Genomic DNA, 19539 nt, shown 5'->3' with positions numbered 1-19539 from the left:
AACGCAGGCAGGGCGGGGCTGGTGAAGGACCTGGTAGGGGGGCTGAGGGCGTGGTCGCTGGATGTCGACAATAACTTTCCCATATACTAGACTTCCACTCGAGGCGACTGTCAGCCATGGCCTCCTTCGGCGAGACATTGTCTATTAGGTGCTATACTATGTGTGAGCTGAGCCGCGTGGACATGGGGTGATGCCAGGCGCGTGGGTCTATAGAGATGATTGCTGTTCCAACGATGCCTGCTGGTCCAACCGCTCCTTCCGGAGACGCGAAACATAGGCTGCATTGACAATGTCGTCTGGGAAGGCATGTCGGTCAGCCGTGGCGCGGCAGGGATGAGATGAAATGACGCACATGCACTGAGATATTGCTGCATGCAGTTCGAGAGGCATTTCTACGCATGCCGTTGGTACGTGGACGGCCGACGGGGCAATGAGAGCTACTCACCTCGTCTGAGCCGGAGAGCGCGCCGCCGGGCTTCGTGATGCACTTCGTGAAGCACTTTTCGGTGAGTTTCTGGTGGCAGTCGGATGTGGGTATATCACATGGCGGTGAGCAAGTATTGCAAGGCGTACGTTCATGATTTCCTGCACGTTCTGTAATGCGAGCTGATTTTGAATGGAGCTCTTCAGCTGCTCGAGACGGACGGCCGTTTCTGTGGCAAGACGTCTGTCGATGATTCGCTTGAAAAAATGAGGCTGCACGCACCCGCAGGGTCACGCGTCGGCGTGCTGGATTTACCGCCGAACAGAGAAGTCATTTTGGGAGAGAATGGAGGAGGTCGAGGTCGAGGTCGGTGAGCAGAGACGGTCACCACCGCAGTGGGAGGCGCCCAAGCCGTTATGGACGCTGGGCGCTTCCCAGATCTCAGCTTTCTTTCGCTTCGATCATCTCCGACTCTCTCCTCGGTCGGCCTCTACTCATTTCGTACACATTCACGACCTCGACGAACATACCTTCCCTGCTGGTGTGGGACTATGGGAGCGGGTGAATCAAGGGCTGCCCAAGCGGCTGGTCCCGACTACTATGCCCTCCTGGAGGTGGAAGAGTCAGCCACCGCGGATGAGATCAAGGTGTGCTTTCATCCTACATCCCGGCTCTCCGGAACCCATCACTCCAGGCTATCCGCGGCTGACGCCAACATGTCTCTCCCCACCTCTGCTGCAGCGATCTTTCCGAAAGCTCGCTCTTCTCCACCACCCGGACAAGAATGTGGGCGATACCGAAGGCGCGACCCAGCGGTTCGCTGCTATTCAGCAGGCATACGAGGTTTGTTAGCTTCGTGAGCCCTCGCGCTCCCCCTTCGGCGCAGCTTATGCCCCACGCAGGTCCTAAGCGACGAGCAAGTACGTCTTGGTTTTCACTCTCTCTTTCTGCCGTCTCATCCGGCGCGTCAACGTAGGAACGAGCGTGGTACGACAGCCACCGGGCCTCTCTCATACCTGAAGCGAACACTGCCGATGTGCTGGACGAGATCAGGAGGGGTGCGCCCCCTCCTAAGGCACGCGACCGGGGGCTGTCCGTACGCCACCTTAAGCCATTCTTCGATACGGGAATATACAATGGCGTCGATGACGGGCCAAATGTATGTCGTGCCACTCTCGTTTGTGTGCTGTCAGTTCTGACGAGATTTGGTTCACTTAGAGCTTCTTCACAATCTACCGCAACCTCTTCGATCGCCTTGCCCACGACGAGAAGGCATACACGGACGACCCCTTTCCCTCCTTCGGATCTTCAACGTGGCCTTGGCTTCCGCCCTCGAGGGACGAACAGGATCAGTGCGCACGGACGTTCTACAACTACTGGACGAACTTTGTCACGAACAAGGAGTTCGAGTGGGCGGACGGGTGGGATCTCGCTGACGCACCGGACCGCGGAACCCGAAGGATGATGGAACACGATAACAAGATATTGCGAGGCGAGGCGCGACAGGAATACAACGACGCCGTCAGGGTAAGTGCTCGCCCGGCCTCATTAAAATCCTTGCTGATACGACGCGATCCCAGTTACTCGCCAGGTTCATCCGGAAGCGCGATCCTAGGTATAGGACCCACCTCGCGCGTCAGGCGCAGGGCCAGGGAACACCGCAGGGTGCACGCACGCCTAGTACCAAGCCGGTAGTAGCAGCGACGCCAACGCCACCACCCGTCTTCGTGGAGCAGGAATGGCAGAAGGCAAAGGTCAAGGACGACGCTGCGGATCTCGAATGGGCCGCTGCTGAGGGCGAGGACGAGGAGTGGGAGTGCGTTGCGTGCGGGAAGAGTTTCCGGAGCGAGGCGGCGTGGGACAGTCACGAACGCAGCAAGAAACATCTGAAGGCGGTCGAAGCCCTGAAGCTGCAGATGCAAGAGGAGGATGAGGAGTTTGGGCTGGACGACGGTGACGAGACTGGGCTGCCGGAGGAGGCGGGCGCACCGCCAGAGTCAGGATCGGATGATGAAGTGGGTGACACGGCGGATCCAGTGGGCGAACAAGGAGGTCGAAAGGAGGTCCCGCCTGAAGATGTGCTCGAAGACAGCGTCGAAAGCAAGCCAAACGAGCACGATGTCGAAGAAGAGCTGGACGTCCAGCTGCCAGAGGCACAGCGGCAGCAGAAACCACAAAGCAAGAAGTCGTCGAGGGCTCCGTCACCGGACATCTTGCCCAAGTCTCAGCGGCGTGCGCGAAAAAGGGACATGTCGGTATCGGGATCAAATCTCGTACCAGAGCTGGCGGGAGAAGCGGGCTTGGAGAGTTCTACACCGTCTCCGATCCCACCACTCGAACGCGCCGAGTCGGAAGAGCGCACCCTCTCTAAGAAGGAAAAGCGGCGTGCTCGGGAGGCGGTGAAGAAGGCCAAGGATACCAGCGCACAGCCTACCGATAAGCAGGTATGTCTGTGTCCATTTTGGAGGATTTGGTACTAAATGGTGTGTTTTATCAGGGTTGTCATGTGTGTGGTATGGAGTTTGGGAACCGCACACAGTTGTTCGTACATCTACGAGAAGAGCCGAGTCATGCCCTGGCTGCATCACACTCTCAACACAGTGGTAGGAAGGGGAAGAAAAAGTAGCATAGCTGAGCTGTTTCGACAAACATAATGTAGTGTTACTTTTGTTGGGAGTGGAAGGCTGAAATTGAAGTATCCCCTTTATTTATAGTCCAATATGGCACAAACTGAAGCCATGAAAGCACTATCTTGCAGAGCTCCTGAAGAGCTCTCCCTTGATATATGACGTGTGCTAAATGAAAAACGACCATCAGAACAGCGAAGGAACTACTGTTCACAAAGAGTTGCTTTTTAGAAAATATTATGGGCACTAGTAGATTGCACTAGCCCAGGGTGGCCTATCTGGCTTCACCAAACCATGTTTTGGGCGCCTATCTGGCTGACAGGACACGGCCTGAATTGAGTAGTGTTATATTGATGCATAACATCCATTGGAATATTGGACTTATAACTCCACACTCCACTGGAACTATATATCACTAGTGAACATAGAATAAATTTCTGAATCTCATACTGTAAGTATATGCAAGTCCTACAACTGCCCTGTATCCCATGGGTACCCTGGACTGGGCTGAATTGTTCAGCATACTCATAGGATGGCAGGGATGGTAAAACTCTGCCTGTTAGGACCGGGGGTTAACACAAGTCCCAAAGTACCAAGCACTGGATGTGAGGACTTTGCAAAACTATTAGTAATGCGCTGGGCACACTTGTCGGGTGTCCTCAATTTATGAGAAGTACTGATTTGGGGGTTGGGAGTACAAGTACCAAAACTGACATAGTTCCGGGACAAGACTAGAGGGTCAGGTGGAAAGGAGAGGGGAGAGGTTGAGAGCAAAATCAAAGTCAAGCTTAGAGATGGAGTTCAGGGGTTGGAGGTTCGAAGGTTGGAGGTTGGAGGTTTGGGTGTTTGGAGGTTGGAGGGTAGAAAGGAACTGGATAAGTGAATGAGATATCTGAACTGAGTAGCCAGTACAATCCAGGTTGGTTTAAATATGTAGAAGCCTAATTGTTCTCAGAAACAATAAGAAGTACTGGAAAGGAAAGTCTGGGACTTCAGGATATAACACATGTCTAAAAACGATAAGTCTTTTGTCTAGAGGAGTCCTTGGCACCTTGCGCCAAGAGTAATAGAAGAAGTCAGAATAGAGTCAGATGCCAGTAGTCTGTACGGAGGTTTGGTTGGGCGCACAGGATGTAACACTGCCCCACCAGACACCTGAGGCGCAAACCTTTGGGTGTTGTACACTTATTAAGGTACATGGCTACAATTGATCTCATCTATGCATGCCTAATTGTGTCCTAACACTAATCCATCTTGGAGTATAACACTATGGAAAAATATTTTTCAAACTTAGCAATTAGTTTTGAGATAGGCACCACATATAACCCTCACTTATAAAACCTGGGTTATATCATGAAAAACCTCCCTTCCAGATGTGCACTATATAGAAATAATATGCAAAATTTCTCCCAAATTTTCTGTATTTTCTGGAATTGGCCTTTTAGATCAGTCCCCTACTAATTTTCATTGATATCTACCATTAGATGCAGCATTTTTACAAGCCATTGCAGAGTTTAGACACCACAGAAAGATATAATGGCCACTAGGCATGTCTTCTATGTGTAGTACATGGATGTCAGGTAAGCAGGAGTGGCAGGAAATTTCTCAAAAACAAACATACACACCAGGGATTAAACCTGCACATTCACCATTCCTGGGTCGCCCCAGAACTGCAATGCTATGCAGTAGCATCAACCACTGCCCCACAGTTTCTTGTGGTTCCTTGGTGGTACATAGGCTATATGGCCATCCACTCTGGACTTAGACATTTTGGCCCACAGCAAACATATATCAAGTCTACTGCAGCAAAGCCACTCTATAATTGGTTCACCCCTAGTCACCGGTGCCCTTGCGCACATTCCCTCCTCATCTCCATGGGCACACTCCACTACATGATGTCTGGGTGTATCCTGGCAATGTTATCTATACTTCAAATATATTTCTATGCCCATAGAATCTGTTTCAATGGTGTGTTCAAAGTGATAGCTCCAATTATCCAGCAGTATATGTGATAGAGGAATTTTCTACTTTATGCAGTACCCCTGGAAGTACATCTATACATAACCAGACACACTCACATGTATACACATCAGGGCAGGGCTACTTAAACACCTTCAGAGCTGTGCATAACATGATGTATGCAGAAATAGTGACTATTATAATGTGAAAGATGTTATAGTGGAGTTTTCTGTCTGTTGGCAATAATTTAGTGCAAATTCAGAAGGGGGGTTTTTCCTGATGACTAGTGCTCCTCTCCATTAGGAATCTTAAGGTTAGACACTGGATTACTACACATAGCTACTCTGACTATCTGGTAATGAGACTCTAACTTTTCCCAGCAGGTGTCTATATAACCCTGGGTGGTACTACACACCTGCTGCTTCAAGCACACTCAAATGTATAGCTCAGCTAGTAGATTCAAGTGATATATAAATCTTCATTTTCTTTCAAGCAAAGTATTGCATAGAAGACAATTTGGTGCATTTTATTATTTGTTGTAGCTTGTTATATATTCTGTTTAAAGTAGAATATTGACCAATGTGGTAATAAGATAGAGTGCTCTGTAATACAGTACACCCATAGGAAAATAGACTATGTAAATGCTATCACAATTAGCAGAAATCTGGGCTCAACACCCATTCTAGTCCCTTAGTTATTCAATGCAGGGGGTGGGACCATCACTGGTATGGCAATTTGGAGGCAGAGCAAGGCACACATTTATTTAAATAAGGCCATTAGGCCCTCTCCCCTCCTGTGGCGCTCGAGGCCCCACGCTGCCACATTTCTGAGTATTGGCCATATGCCATCGCTGTATGGCAGAACTCTGCACATATCTTGTTCATGGCTTTGTTGGCACACTCTTTCCTGGCCTTTGCCCGTAACCACTGCGCCATGTCAGCTGTGGTCAAGCCCCTCAGTGTACATTAAACACAATGGGTAAAGGCATGCACACCACTCTTGAAAGATATCTTATCTGCATTAACCTTGGCTTGGCTGCTTCTTGTTATTGCCGCCGAGGACAACACCGGAGGGTCTCCAACTGACCATATCCACGAGCCTACATGGGTGCTCTCCCCAAGACTATGTGGTGTCGGCATGCTGCAGATCGTGAGTTCCTTATTGAGGTTGATATGATAGCTTGCAGCCATTTGCCCAGTGTCGTGTCCTCATTGCACTTGTACTTCGTACCCCGTAGGGCCACAATTCTCAAGAAGTTTTTGTTGTACCTTGAGCCAAGCAGTTGGGCCCTTTTCTCGGCCCAGCAAATTTATATCTTGGCTTGTGTGTTGGCCTTCTTCCCATGCACATTCTTCTTCTTGTGCTCCAGGTGTGCAGCTCTATCCTGCACTGCAAGCCGTACCCTGTCCAGCTGGTCGAATGCCAACATCCTGATTGTCAGCTCATGATCCGCCACCTTGTTTAGTTCATACTTGGTGCAATCACACTCCTCAATATCGGACGGTAGGCCCAAAACACTCAAGAGTTCCCTTTTCTTGTTCTCTTTGTCGTTGTTGTTGGCTGATTCCATGCCTGGCGCTATCAGCTCCTCCCAATTGGGCATCAGCTTGGTTTGTGCCACACACCATTTGCCCAGCTTGTTGTGAAAAGACTCTACAGTGATGCTGACCTCCAGACTGTCGTCCAGAATCTCGCCCTTTGTCACCCGTTGATCATGGATGTAACACAGATGCTTCCTGCGCAATGTTGTTAACATACAGTCTGCACAATCCGGTACCACTTACTGTTCTAAGTCCAATTTGATTTCAGTCTTGATAAACAGGGCCACTCGCCCATGCATTTGTGCTGCTGCCTTCATCTGCTGAGTACCGTGATTGGTGGGATTCATTAGCTCATCCAGCGCCTTTTCAATGCTTGGAACTACAACATCAATGTCAGTCGCCACACACATGCCCTTGGGTCCTAGTGACATACACTCTGCTCGGTTCAAGAGGTAGATGCTTTTTGTGTACTCTTTGGTCTTTTTGCGGGGCATAGTCAGTGTTGGTGCATCGCCGTCCAATTTGATCTGCAGCCATGACTCCACCTTTGCTGGTTCTGCATGCACCGTGAGGTTCACAAAAAACCTTGTTGTCTTGCGCTGCACCTTATAGGCCTCTTTGAGCTTGTGCATGAGGAATTTACCTGGTCAGTTAGTTAGCTGCATATGCAGATGCTGTCACGGCAATATACTCACCCATTTGCTGTGTCTTCTGCCAGTTCCAATAGTTGAAGAGAGACTCCAAAGCATCGTGTCATGCACCAGCAGTCATCTTGTGGGTGGACAGACCAGCAGCATTCAGTTCCACCCATGTGCCTTCCCCATAGGCCAGGCCAAAGTCTTGCACATAGCAGAATGCATAGACCACCTAACAGAGCTCCTTGCGTGCGTGCATGCACAGCTTTGGAAGCAGCATCTTGAGCTTCTGGATGCTCTCAACGTGTTTTGGATGTGATGTCTTGACTCTCTTGATGATGTGGCATATGTAGCTACAGACAATGTTGTACAACATCACTTGCTCCTCCAACTCCTTGGTTATGACTGATGAGGAACAAAGAAATCATTTCTTATAGGGTGAGCTTCCTGCCAACTCACGTCACATAAAACAATGCCCGTGGGAAAATATTTTGAAACTCCACTAATCAGCCATTAGTTTGGAGATAGGCGCCATATGCATCCTCCACTTACAAAATTAGGGTTAGGGTCCTCCTCCATTAGGAATTTTAGGGTTAGACACTAGATCACTGGACACAGCCACTCTGACCAACTGGTAATGAGACTATAATGCACCCCACTGGGCGTCTGTGTAACCCTAGGTGGCACTACACTCCTGCCGCTTCCTACACGCTCAAATGCAGGCTTGGACAAGCATTTAGATAGACTCATCGCACAATATGCACTATAGTATGAGGGTATGACTATAAAGTTTACATTACTAGCAATATGCTAGTAGTGTTGAAGGGTCCATAATGATTCCCGCCAAGAGAGAACACTGATCAAGTATCAGATAGGGAATTATGTGTACACATAGGACATGTTATAGTGCCATCATAGCTGTTATTGTACATCTTTCATCATTGGTAGTTACTAGAGTGATTGAAACTTCAATTTATCTACCCCATGTTTGGATTAAAAGACTAAAATTGAAGTATTGCCTGTTCCTATGTCCCAATTCCAGAACAATATCAAATGTAATGGCACCATGTTTTAGGGCTCGTGAAGAGGTTTCTGATGATATATAATATGTGCTATATGGATAAAAACTGGTGAAACAATGGGGGAAATACTGCCAAAAAGCGGCTGCTGTTCAAAAAATGTTGATAAGTACCACGGGCACTAGTAGATCGCACTGGCCCAGCGCAATCTACTAGCGCCCATCGGACTTCACCAAATTGCCTTTAGGGCGCTTATTTGCCCACAGGATCAAGCCCTGTGAAGCCTTCTTTAAATCACATTCATTATCAATTCATGGACCATTGACAACATATGACCCTCCAAAACCAGCACCATTGTGTAGAGCTCAGCAACCACTTTCCAATGATATACATATCACCATTTATTGGTAAGCACAGTATGGCATAAAACACGATTTGGTACATTTTGCACCACTTTGTAGGCAAATGCTATGTTTGTGATGTTTGAAGCCCAATATTATGTTCAGGTATTGATTATCAGTACATTATGTTCCTTTTAATGTACTGGGTCTACAATGGAAACAATCATATATATACCATCCAAACTGACAGAGATATAAACCCAACTATCTGTGCTTACCTCTTGCTGGTAATATATTGAGGTATAGCATCTATTGTATAGGTACACTAGATCTATACCATCACCATTGAATAGAGATCAATATTCTGAGTCCAGTGGTATATGACACTTGACCATTTGGTGAATATGTGCTATGGTACTAGCACTTATTGCCAATTGTGGCACTAATGGGAATTAATCTAGCTGATATCTTATCATAATGAAACCAGATCCTTTATCTCTTTGCACAGATGGATTCACCTTATCAATAGCTTCCTGATGATATATAATATGTCCCATTTGGACCAGTGGGAGCTGAGATATTGACCCTTCTCTGTTTGGAGCCAAACAAAGCCAAAGCAAATGGCACACCGACGCGGATTAGCGTTGTCGTGCCACTAGCTTTGGCTTTGTTTGTTTTCAGCCACAGCTCAACATAATGTGCTCATTAATAGGCGACTATATGGTGGAACATACCACTATTATATATGATCAGAAAGCTGTGAATGAGGGGAATCCAATAGGGGTGTTTGTATAATGCTCCAGGCACATCTGTGGGTACTAGAAGCCAAACAATTCACCATAAGTGACTTTGTGTCACAATCTGTCACTAATTGGGATCAAGGTGAGTCCAGGTCAGTGTCTTTCTGAGCATAATATAAAGTATTATATACCATCAGGTTCAGAAAATTGAGCTCTACATAATGGCACTGTTTTCAAGTCAATAGGATGCCATTTGGAGGCATACATAGGGGTAAACAGATATTCAGGTCCAAAGGATGCAGTTTATATAATGCCTTGCTAGTACAATCTTCTGCTTTATATAATGAAAGTGTGTGTGGATGTAATGAGGAGACTGACCACATATAATAGCCAGCATGAAAGCTATCAGTTGTGCATATGATTTGGTAATGACCCTCAGCCACAATTAGTATTTGGTGGATTGAAGTCTGTGTATTCCATGAAATGCCATGATCATACCACCATTAGATGCACATTAGAAAGACCTTTCCAATGATGTATAAATGTCCTAAGTTGTGGTGAGGAATGAGCCAACAGTGCGCAAAATGAGTTGCAGCTGTGGCTGGAAACAAACAAGACCACATTCTGTGGCAGGGGAACGCAGAGCACAGCTCCCCTGCCACCAACTGTGGTCTTGTTTGGTTCCCAACACAAATGTCTCAATATCTTGGCCCCCAGTTGTTCATATGCCACAAAATATGTATCAATGGATGAGCAGAGTCCATATATTCCAAAATGACCTGGATGTGACTCATGCAGCTGCCACTATATGCAGTACGAAATCCTATTAGTGCCACTATCGGAAAAAAGCGCCCATGGCACATGACCTGATGACATCATTGCCTCCCCCCTAGTGTTTTATAACACCAGGTTTAGAACTTCAATGTCTATTATGTGGTGCTGTTTATATGGTTATTACATGTACCTAGAAGGAGCTCAGAATATCATGAATGCAGTATTACAGCTAAGATGTGGCTGTTGCACTATGTTTAGCAATCTGATCAGGTAATATGGGTACACAAGGTAGAGTATACAAATAATAGTGGAAGCCTAATATAATTATCACTCTGCTGAAAATTGCCCTGTTGCCTCTTGAAAATAGTGCCTAGTGTAAGCATCTGAAATATCATCAATGTAAAGTGTATGATCAGGCTAGTCATTGAAGGGCTTGTTCATTGTCTATCTGATCCATTTTATGCCATGCACTTGCAAATATCAATGTCTTCCTGGGCAAACTCAAAAAACAGCAATAGGCTGTAGTGAGTAAACTCTCACCTGTAAATTGCCTAAGCTTGAGAGGAAGCCTTTAATGCTAGAGAATCAGCCCTGCTCAATATAGGAAAGGAGTGACTGTCATGTAACATGTATAAGACTACATCTAGGATATAGTAAGCCAATAGTTTCACTTTATTCAAGGCTTGGGCACAGCAATGTTGATTTACCATGGGGCTTGCCTAGCTGAGCACAGAGGTCAGATAACATAAGCTTGGATTGGATCAATAGCTGAGTGTGACAAATGAAGTGGAAAAGAATACTGGCTGCTTGAAAACGAATACATCTGAAATATTGATCAGATATAGTTTGTATGTGTGAGAAAATATTGATTCACATTGTCCTGCATATTGTGATTGGATGAAAGTGGTGCAGTTATAGCACATAATATACATCAGTGCTTATGAATCATCTGCACTGTGAAGGACACAATTGTCTCACATCTGCTAATGTACTTCTGCAGTGGCTGTAAACAGTTTATAACAGGTATACTAGTATATTTTAATATCCAATTTGCATACACTGAAATTGCATACACCAATAGGGTGAATCACTCAGAAAATTGTGATGTGTTGTTGCAGTGCTTTTGACACTAAAACATGCAGTATTTCTGTACTACATAGGAGTATATATCACTCCTATTTAGATAGCACAGATACCAAAGAGCAAATAACAAATGGCAGTGTGATTTAATGTCATTAAAAAATTCATTCTCATCAATCGGACCTGCTAGCCATGGCCCTCTCCACCCAAGTCCACTAAATGTATTGTCAGAGTGATGTCTGCTGAAGTAGGGCAAACACACTCACCTTCATCACAGAGAATGGCCCTGCACATAGCAGGGAACTGCACATCCAGCCAAGTCCAGGCAGATCCAAGGGTGGCCATGATCTGAGAGCGCATAAGGAGAAGGTTGAGATGATGGTTGTTGGACTTGTGCTCCTGCACAGTGATCGCATCCCAGAAACTAGGGAAGGCAGAGACAAAGGCAGGGGAGAATATTGAGGACTTATACAGGCCCTCTAAGATCATATAGATCTGCTTGTGCGGTGTGCCCGTGTAGCACTGGATAAGCGCGCGATCAGCCTCAAGCTTTTTGACCTCAGCTTGGAGCTTAGAGAGCAGCTTCTGAAGATGCTGCCTTGAGAAGGTTGCAAGCACCTTCTCATAGGCTGGGGAAGTGTCAGAATGTGCAGTAACTAGCATAATATAAAATCCACTCACGCTTGGCTGAAGGCTCAGCATTTACTGCGTGCCCGTCCTCGGTGGGAGATATGCCATCACACCCTGCATACTTGTATTAGATACATGTCAGACCCAGAAGTGTATGAAAATACCTGGATGGTCACCCCTAGCATAAGCACTACTGTCCTTCCAGATCTCAGGGAGTGCATCCTCAGAAATCTGGATGACAGCACGCTTCACTGCAAAGACACGCTCAGAAGGAGGACGGAAGTCTCCATCTGAGGTGTCTTCATCTTCAGAACCAGGCTCACCAAGGTTCTCACCATCTAAGAGCATGTCATTCACACCTGAACAGAGACAGGACCAAAACTATGCCTTCATACCAGAGCCCTTTCCAACACGAGGTTGCAACACCATCTGAGAAGTAGACACCTCGTCTCCCTGCTCAGGCTCCTTGCCTGCACGCTGCTTCCCGTGCCCCTTCTTGCGAGAGGAGACCCTGATGCCTGTAGCACCAAGGTGAAGCCTGCGGACAGACTGGATATGGCCCTTCTGACCAGCAGCCTGCAAGTCTAAAGTAGTACAAGTCAGCAAGCAATTTTGCGCATAAGACAGTCCATTTACCTGCATAATACTTGGATTCTGCAGGCAGTGGTCAAAAAATGCGCCCAAGGTAGATGAATATAATGCTTATGGAGTTTGGCCTTCTTTGCAGCATGTGTCATTGTACGCATAACCCACTCCTCTTCACGAGGATGCTTCCCGCCTGATTCCAAGTTAGCAATGGGCACATATTCATCAAATATGCGCAACTCACCTGGTTTATCCCCATTGGTAGCAGGGACTGACTCATCGCCCTCCTCCTCCGCCATGATCAAGCCCTTAGTGGACTCGAGCTCAGGGAAGAAAGGTTTGAGGCGAGCCTGTGCATCTGCCCAGGCAGCAGTGACCCCAGCACGGGTACACCCAAGGCTGGACATCTCTGTCGACCCTGGGCCCAGCTCCCACGGGTTCAAGTGGCGCTCCTCTCCAGTAACCGGATCCTTGTACGTGAACGCACGAAGGAACTGGTTGACATCAAAGTGAGCACCAAGTGAGGGTGGGAGCTGACGAGTCAGGCCAGCAGCAAGGTTAGCCAAGCTACGCCCGTGGTAGTCCATGACCGCCTCCTCATCCATGATAGCCAAGGCATCAGCAGTCATGGATGTAGGATTGCCCTTGATGACCAACTCATCATACCTGAAGAATGGTCAGGATGAACAGGACAGAGACAGAATAACACTCACTTTGGATCAACGAATTCCTTACAGATGTTCAAGGGACCCTCAGGTGTATACCCTAGGGTCACCTTACCAGTTATGTTGAACAGGGAGCTAGGAGGGTAAGAGACGATCACCATCCGGTAAGAATGGGGATGCGGCTTCTCTCCTGCCTTAGCGGTGGGTGCGAAACCTCCATGCACATGCCGTCCAGAGAACAGAAGAGATGCTAGCCCGCCTAAGCGAACACACACTCCGAATGTCATGATGATAAAGACCCCAGGGTCTTTACCACCATGAAGGTCACTGTGGCACAGGAGGTGCGTCCACCCGTTCAACGCATCGTGGTAATCGATGTGTTTGCCAGCAAAGGCACCCATATTCTGGGTAAAGGTTTGCGCTGCAGGGTGTGTCAGATTGATGAATATGTGCACAGATGAACACTTACCTGCAGTGTTAGCCTCAGCGGCAGGCGACAGGTTGAGCTGCATGACAGGGAAGAAGTAGTTGTTTGCATGGCTGTAAGAACCCGTCGGTTCTATCATAACCAGACCTTGCTAGGTCGTGCGCGGAGGACGAGTAACCGTCATCAGCAAAGGAGACCGATGTCTCCGAGAACCTCGGAGACCCAGGGCGCATAGGCGCCCTTAGATTAGATGTGCTACGTCATGTATTTTACGTAAGCGTACGACGCCCCAAGGTTCGGGCCTTGGGCGTCTGGTGGGGTTGACTTCTACCAACCCCACCATCCTACGAGTACGCCGAGCAATACAGCCCGGTCCAGAGTACTTGCGGGATACCGGGGACCGGTAGAGGTCACGTATACTTACACTTTTTTACTCTAGCCGCGAGAACGAACCTTCGTTCAAAGCATCAGTAGAGCTCGACGTCACCACGTCATCAGAACTCGGACGCCTTACGACAGCGTCCTGATATGGACCCCACGCAGCCTTCTGGAACTTCCAGCCGCCCTGAGCGAGCCCCTGGCAACCAACCAGGTTCTTCGCAACCTGTCACTTCGGGCGATGCAAACCCGCCGCCAACTGCGGCTCCTGGGCCTTCGGGCCAACCCCCATCTCCCCGGGGCGATCCCGCACGAAGTTTCGTGCCCAATCCACCCTCAGCGCCGCAGGCAGCTCCTGCGAATTCGCCACGACGTAATACGCTGGAACCCGAGGCTCTGCGCGCACCGTCGCGCACTGGGTCTGTACGCTCGGCCCCAGGGGGCATTCCCCAACATGCCGAGCCTCCCCGGGCCCCCACTACGGACGCTCCGCGTCCCGGATCCACCAGTAATCTTACTGAGGATCTCGAGCAGATCGGTGATACCTGGGCCGATATTAGGCAGAACTCGCAGCGGCGAGAAACGATTCAGCCCGCGCCTGCGTTACGAATCATGGGATTCCTGCGCGACTCGTCGGAATGCTATAAGGCGTTGAGAGAGCAAGTCGTGCTCGCTGAGGCCGAGCTCAATGACCAGCTCGCTGCTTTCGAGCGAGAAATGAGAGAAATGGCCCAACAAGGGGCGGACCATACAGTGGGTCCCGGAAACAACGTCGAGGACATTATTGACGCCACTCAGGTGGAGGCCCACCTGGCTGGCCCCCCGAGTCCAACACCCAGTGAGGTGCGCCGACAACAAATGGAGTATGATCGTGTGGAACGACTACGCCGGGCTGGACTTGGTCAAGTCGGTCCCACAGCGGGTCCTTCCCGCATCGTATCCCCCGCTCCCGGAGGCCCCGCACCCATTCGTGCAGAGCAACCCCGACGAAGTGTAGCTTTCGGACAGTTCGAACCGTCGAACATCACCGCACCTCCGGACTGGGATCAGTACGAATCGGCGTCGCAGGTTCCTCGTAGAGATCATAGACCTGCCACGTCTACTGCGATACCCCAACAGTTCGTACTGCGACCGCGTCGGTCCATGGCCCCTGGTGTCTCTGTACACCCCGGACTCCCAGTTGTCCCTGAGCAGGGCCTAAACTGGTCCGAGGAGCTGGCGTACACCGGTCCCAGCTACGGACCTCGCGACACCCGTGAAGTCCAACGGCTTCTTGGGATGATTGACAAAATGGTCGGAGAGGAACCTACCTCCAGCCCGCCGGCTTATTTAAAGGTCACGAAGATGACCCTCCCGAAGCCGTATGCGGGCAAGGATGATCTCGACGCCTTCGAGATTTGGTTTCATAACCTCCTCAAATTTTTCTGTACACTTCGGATAACTGGCCCTTCCATGGACCGTGATCGTCTACGAATACTGGGCGACTGCTTGGCCGACGACGCGGCCACTTGGCTGTACAATACGGTACAATCTCCTTCCCGTGAACGTCGGGAGTGGTTGTTCGAGGAAGCCATAGTCGGTTTATTCCGACGGTTCATCCACCGAGATAATCATCTCCAAGCTTCTCAGGAGTATGATAATCTGAGATTCGAGCCCAATAAGGGCGGTGTCGCCGCGTTGTACGAACGCTTACTGTACATCACCGAGAAGATGTGGGAGAAGCCCTCTCCCTTTCAGATACGTTGCAAGTTTATCGAGACGTTGCCCGTCAGCTATGAGAATACTCTCACTGTACTTAACGGCCTCTCCGTTAAATATAATAATTTATCTCAGCTTTATCAGGCTGCCCTCGAGATCGAGCAGAGTTCACGGGCGATACAACAACGCCGTCGCATCCGCGACACCACCCCGGGAACCAACAATCCCTCGTCGTCGAACGACCATCGCACCACCCGTTCGAACAACTCCCAGCCACGGAGACCTCCCGCGGCGGAGCCCTCGCCTAGGACGAATTTGTCCACCGTAAGGCGACAGGGTCCGTCTCGTACGGCTCCAGGTCGCATCGATCGACCAAGACCCACTCCCGGGCAGGTATCTCGTCCCGCCCCGAAGCCTGCAGCCACCAAGGCAGCATCGCAGTGCTTCTCGTGCGGGCAAATCGGGCATTTCGCATCAGACCCTGCTTGCCCCAACCATGGCAAGAAGACCACCCCTGGTCAGTGCATGTTCGCGCAACGGGTAGTGGACGACACTTCGGACAATGAACAACCGGACGCACCCATCGAGACACAGACGGTCGAGTTCGACCGGGCCGATGACGCAGGCACTCCGGAGAACACCCAGGGACTGGACCTACAGGCCGAAACAGTCCAGGACCTCCCTCAGTCCGAATTCGAATTCGTAGGATCGCAATACGAATCCGCGGACGAACAAGTCCAGTCGGAATGGGAAGATTTCGAACACGACGACACCGTGTATATGGCAAGCATGCGAGTTGAGGCAATCACCTCAGAAGGATTGGCAAATGAGCCAAGGATCCACAGCATGGCTATTGCCAATGAACGCGGTCTGCGTCACGCATGGATCTATGACGCAAAAGTCCGCAAGATTGAGGACCCGGCGGCTCAGCCCCAACGGGTACACGAAGCTCAACGCACGCTATGTGCGGAGATACCGATCAACGGTATTAAAGCATTAGTGCTATTTGACTCGGGCTGCACTACCGACTCCATTACTCCGGAGTTTGCGTATCTGTGCAAGGCGGGCAGGATTGACCTGCAGGAGCCAGTAGGCCTCCAGCTGGGGACTAAGGGTAGTCGTACGAAGATCAATTTCGGGGCGCAAGCCAAAATCGCACTGAACTCAGTGCGTAATACACATTATTTCGATGTCGTCGATATCGACAAGTACGACGCAATATTGGGGACAGTATTCTGTCGTAAGTACGGTATTGTACTGGACTTTGCGAACGACCAGGTGTTGGTCGGGAAGCAGAGCATTCCTTTATTCAAGGAGGAGGCCATTTCCTCCAAGACACCAAAACGGTCGTTCAAGGAACCTATCAAGTGGGTAACCGAGAACGGACCGTTGGTCCAATAGGGGAGCATGGCGAAGTCCACGAAAGTGGAACCTCCCCATACGCGCTATGCAGGACCGCAACGGTCATCGGAAGGGGGAGGGAACGGCAATATGGCCGTGACAATTCCGGTTCGACACCAAGGGCGAGCCGTCACCAGCTCTGCTCCTGTAATTACAGAGCGTATAGTACCGACGATTCACTCGTCGAAGGGTCCACGCAAGGACCGCTTTGGATTCGATGACCCATATGGGGTCAATGAGATGCTAGATCGCATAGCGAGCGATGCATGGGAGTACGAGGAAATCCGACGGTCTCACGTCGGGTTCGTCATCAACGATGACGAGGAGAAGGAGCTGGTTAAACTCCGCGAGAAGTGGTATAAATCCACTGAGGACATCATGCGTCCTGCTCCGGAGGAACTCCCTCCGTTCCGAGAAGTGAATCATCGGATTCCTCTCATAGACGAGAAAAAGATCTACCGCTACCACCTGCCTAGGTGCGCCGACGCGATCAAGACTGATCTAATGACAAAAATCAACCGCTATGTGAAAGCGGGATGGTGGCGGCCGGCCACGGTAACGCAAGCAGCACCGCTGCTATGTGTGGCCAAGAAGAATGGCAAGTTGAGAACGGTCGTCGATGCACGACAGAGGAACGACAACACGGTCCACGATCTGACCCCGTTCCTGGACCAGGACCAGATCCGAATGGATGTGGCTCGGGCCCGATATCGGTCTAAGATAGACCTGTCCGACGCGTACGAACAAGTGCGCATTGTGGCCGAAGACATCTGGAAAACCGCATTTGCGACGCCCTTCGGGACGTTCGTGAGCGAAGTCATGCAACAGGGGGACACGAATGCCCCTTCGACGTTTCAACGTCTAATGACCACGCTATTTCGCGATTTTATCGGACGATTCGTACATGTCTACCTAGACAATATATTCGTCTATTCGGACACGCTCAAAGAACATGAGCAACACCTGGCCCAGGTGTTCGAGGTATTACGGAAGGCGAAGCTCTTCCTAAGTTGCAGTAAATGCGACTTATACTCGAAAGACTTAGATTGTCTTGGCCATCGTATCGACGATCGCGGACTACACGCTGATACCGACAAAATGAGTCGTATTCGGAGTTGGCGCACTCCTCGATCGTACCATGAGGTACAACGGTTCCTAGGGCTAGTGAATTACCTAGCCCATTTCATGCCTGATGTCACGGTGTATACGTCGCCTCTGTCTGCGATGGTCCGCAATGACCAACCATTCGTATGGCGTACGCTACACGACAAGTGTTTTGAAGCTATCAAAGCCTTGGCGTGTAAGGTGCCCATTCTCAAGCCAATCGACCCTCGATTGCCCGAGCCGATCTGGCTCATCTGCGATGCTTCCATCTACGGAATTGGGGCCGTGTACGGCCAGGGCAAGGACTGGCAAACCTGCAGACCCGCAGGATTCTTGTCGAAGAAATTCTCTTCTGCACAGAAGGCGTACCATACGTACGAGCAGGAAGCACTCGCCATCATGGAGGGACTCCTCAAATGGGAGGACAAGCTCCTCGGACGTCTCATACACGTCGTAACCGACCATAAAGCGTTGGAATTCTTGCAGGGCATAGAACGCCCGAGTTGTCGCCAAATTCGTTGGTACGAATATCTGGCGCGATTCAAGTACGATATCACGTACGTACCCGGGAGACTCAACAAGGTAGCGGACTGTTTATCTCGTTACCACGAGAATGATAACTATCATGACGAGATTCCTGACTACGATATGGTCAACGCCGATGCGCGTTTGGATCCGGACGGGGATGACCTTCCCCAATCCCGACTCATCGAACTTGGGTAAGAGGGCCGTGTCCGGCAGGTACGATTGATGAGGATGTGGATATTCATTACAAATAATTATAATCATTACAAAGTTGGAGTAAATGTGAAGTCATACTTTTATATGGTGAAGAAAATTATGTGCCAACAATGATTACTTTGATTACAAAGTCAAACATTTAATATATATCTCATTCTAATAGCAATTACAAAGGACTACATTGATTATAAATGCTGAGGTAATCCTAGTCTACATTCTGGTATATACAAGTACACTAACACGCCTCTTACCTGCTTTCTGAAGCAGGCTGGAGTCCAGGCTCAGTACATTACCCTCTGGCACAAGATTAGTCCCAGTCTTCATCCCATCATGGAACCACACATCACCATGCCTGTCCACAACACAGCATGTGAAGTGGAATTTTCCAAAGTAGATCAGACCACACAGCCTATACCGCTCAGGATGATCAGGCAGTGTGACTTCAGTGCAAATATCTGCCTTGATGTTGTGAATATTCAGTGCTATGAATGCTGGAGGCTCATCATATCTGATGCATTGATGGAGTGTGCGCTCACACTGGGGACACATCTGAGAAGTCTTCTGATTGAAGATGGCACCCATCCAGGCAGTCACACTCTGACCCTTGTATGACCCTCCCTTGTACAGGCTGTTCTTCCAGATCTGCTTGGATGTGTCCCACAGAATATTGCATGCACCCTCAGACTCACTGGAATAATGGCAGGATTGACAGGAATAATACTGGGACTGAGTGTCTTCAGAAGCCTTTAGCAGTTCACGCACAAGAGCAT

At 49.4% G+C, this 19539-nt stretch overlaps 6 protein-coding genes across 6 annotated transcripts; 1 reads left to right on the top strand and 5 right to left on the bottom strand.

Annotated features, from left to right (window-relative positions):
- Nucleotides 1-207: 207 nt before the first annotated feature.
- TRAVEDRAFT_48850 (uncharacterized protein) lies at nt 208-758 on the bottom strand (the record flags this gene model as incomplete). The annotated part of the gene is made up of 5 exons (XM_008041178.1): nt 208-296; nt 353-392; nt 446-514; nt 574-653; nt 707-758. The coding sequence occupies 5 exons, from the start codon at nt 756-758 to the stop codon at nt 208-210; spliced, it is 330 nt and encodes a 109-aa protein (XP_008039369.1).
- A 162-nt stretch (nt 759-920) lies between these two features.
- On the top strand, nt 921-3050 carry TRAVEDRAFT_59357 (DnaJ-domain-containing protein; the record flags this gene model as incomplete). Its single annotated transcript, XM_008041665.1, has 7 exons — nt 921-1071; nt 1166-1267; nt 1327-1344; nt 1401-1583; nt 1643-1951; nt 2005-2868; nt 2922-3050. Exons 1-7 carry the CDS (start codon nt 976-978, stop codon nt 3048-3050), a joined length of 1701 nt encoding a protein of 566 aa, XP_008039856.1. The 5' UTR covers nt 921-975.
- A 2736-nt stretch (nt 3051-5786) lies between these two features.
- TRAVEDRAFT_125716 (uncharacterized protein) lies at nt 5787-5948 on the bottom strand (the record flags this gene model as incomplete). Its single annotated transcript, XM_008041664.1, has 1 exon — nt 5787-5948. A coding segment is annotated over one exon (162 nt), but the record flags the coding sequence as incomplete, so codon positions are not given.
- Nucleotides 5949-6319: 371 nt separating this feature from the next.
- On the bottom strand, nt 6320-7183 carry TRAVEDRAFT_21313 (uncharacterized protein; the record flags this gene model as incomplete). The annotated part of the gene is made up of 3 exons (XM_008040879.1): nt 6320-6746; nt 6795-6930; nt 6985-7183. The coding sequence occupies 3 exons, from the start codon at nt 7181-7183 to the stop codon at nt 6320-6322; spliced, it is 762 nt and encodes a 253-aa protein (XP_008039070.1).
- A 4143-nt stretch (nt 7184-11326) lies between these two features.
- On the bottom strand, nt 11327-13532 carry TRAVEDRAFT_48847 (uncharacterized protein; the record flags this gene model as incomplete). Its single annotated transcript, XM_008041177.1, has 10 exons — nt 11327-11355; nt 11407-11769; nt 11822-11884; nt 11935-12108; nt 12166-12354; nt 12407-12424; nt 12513-12548; nt 12600-13021; nt 13069-13441; nt 13490-13532. The coding sequence occupies 10 exons, from the start codon at nt 13530-13532 to the stop codon at nt 11327-11329; spliced, it is 1710 nt and encodes a 569-aa protein (XP_008039368.1).
- Nucleotides 13533-18979: 5447 nt separating this feature from the next.
- TRAVEDRAFT_78642 (uncharacterized protein) lies at nt 18980-19183 on the bottom strand (the record flags this gene model as incomplete). Its single annotated transcript, XM_008041663.2, has 1 exon — nt 18980-19183. A coding segment is annotated over one exon (204 nt), but the record flags the coding sequence as incomplete, so codon positions are not given.
- Nucleotides 19184-19539: the final 356 nt, after the last annotated feature.

The sequence above is a fragment of the Trametes versicolor genome, assembly GCF_000271585.1.
Source record: "Trametes versicolor FP-101664 SS1 unplaced genomic scaffold TRAVEscaffold_7, whole genome shotgun sequence".
Lineage (NCBI taxonomy): Eukaryota > Fungi > Basidiomycota > Agaricomycetes > Polyporales > Polyporaceae > Trametes > Trametes versicolor.
The sequence above is the reverse complement of the archived record's forward strand: the minus strand, read 5'-3'. Positions and strand labels throughout refer to the sequence as shown.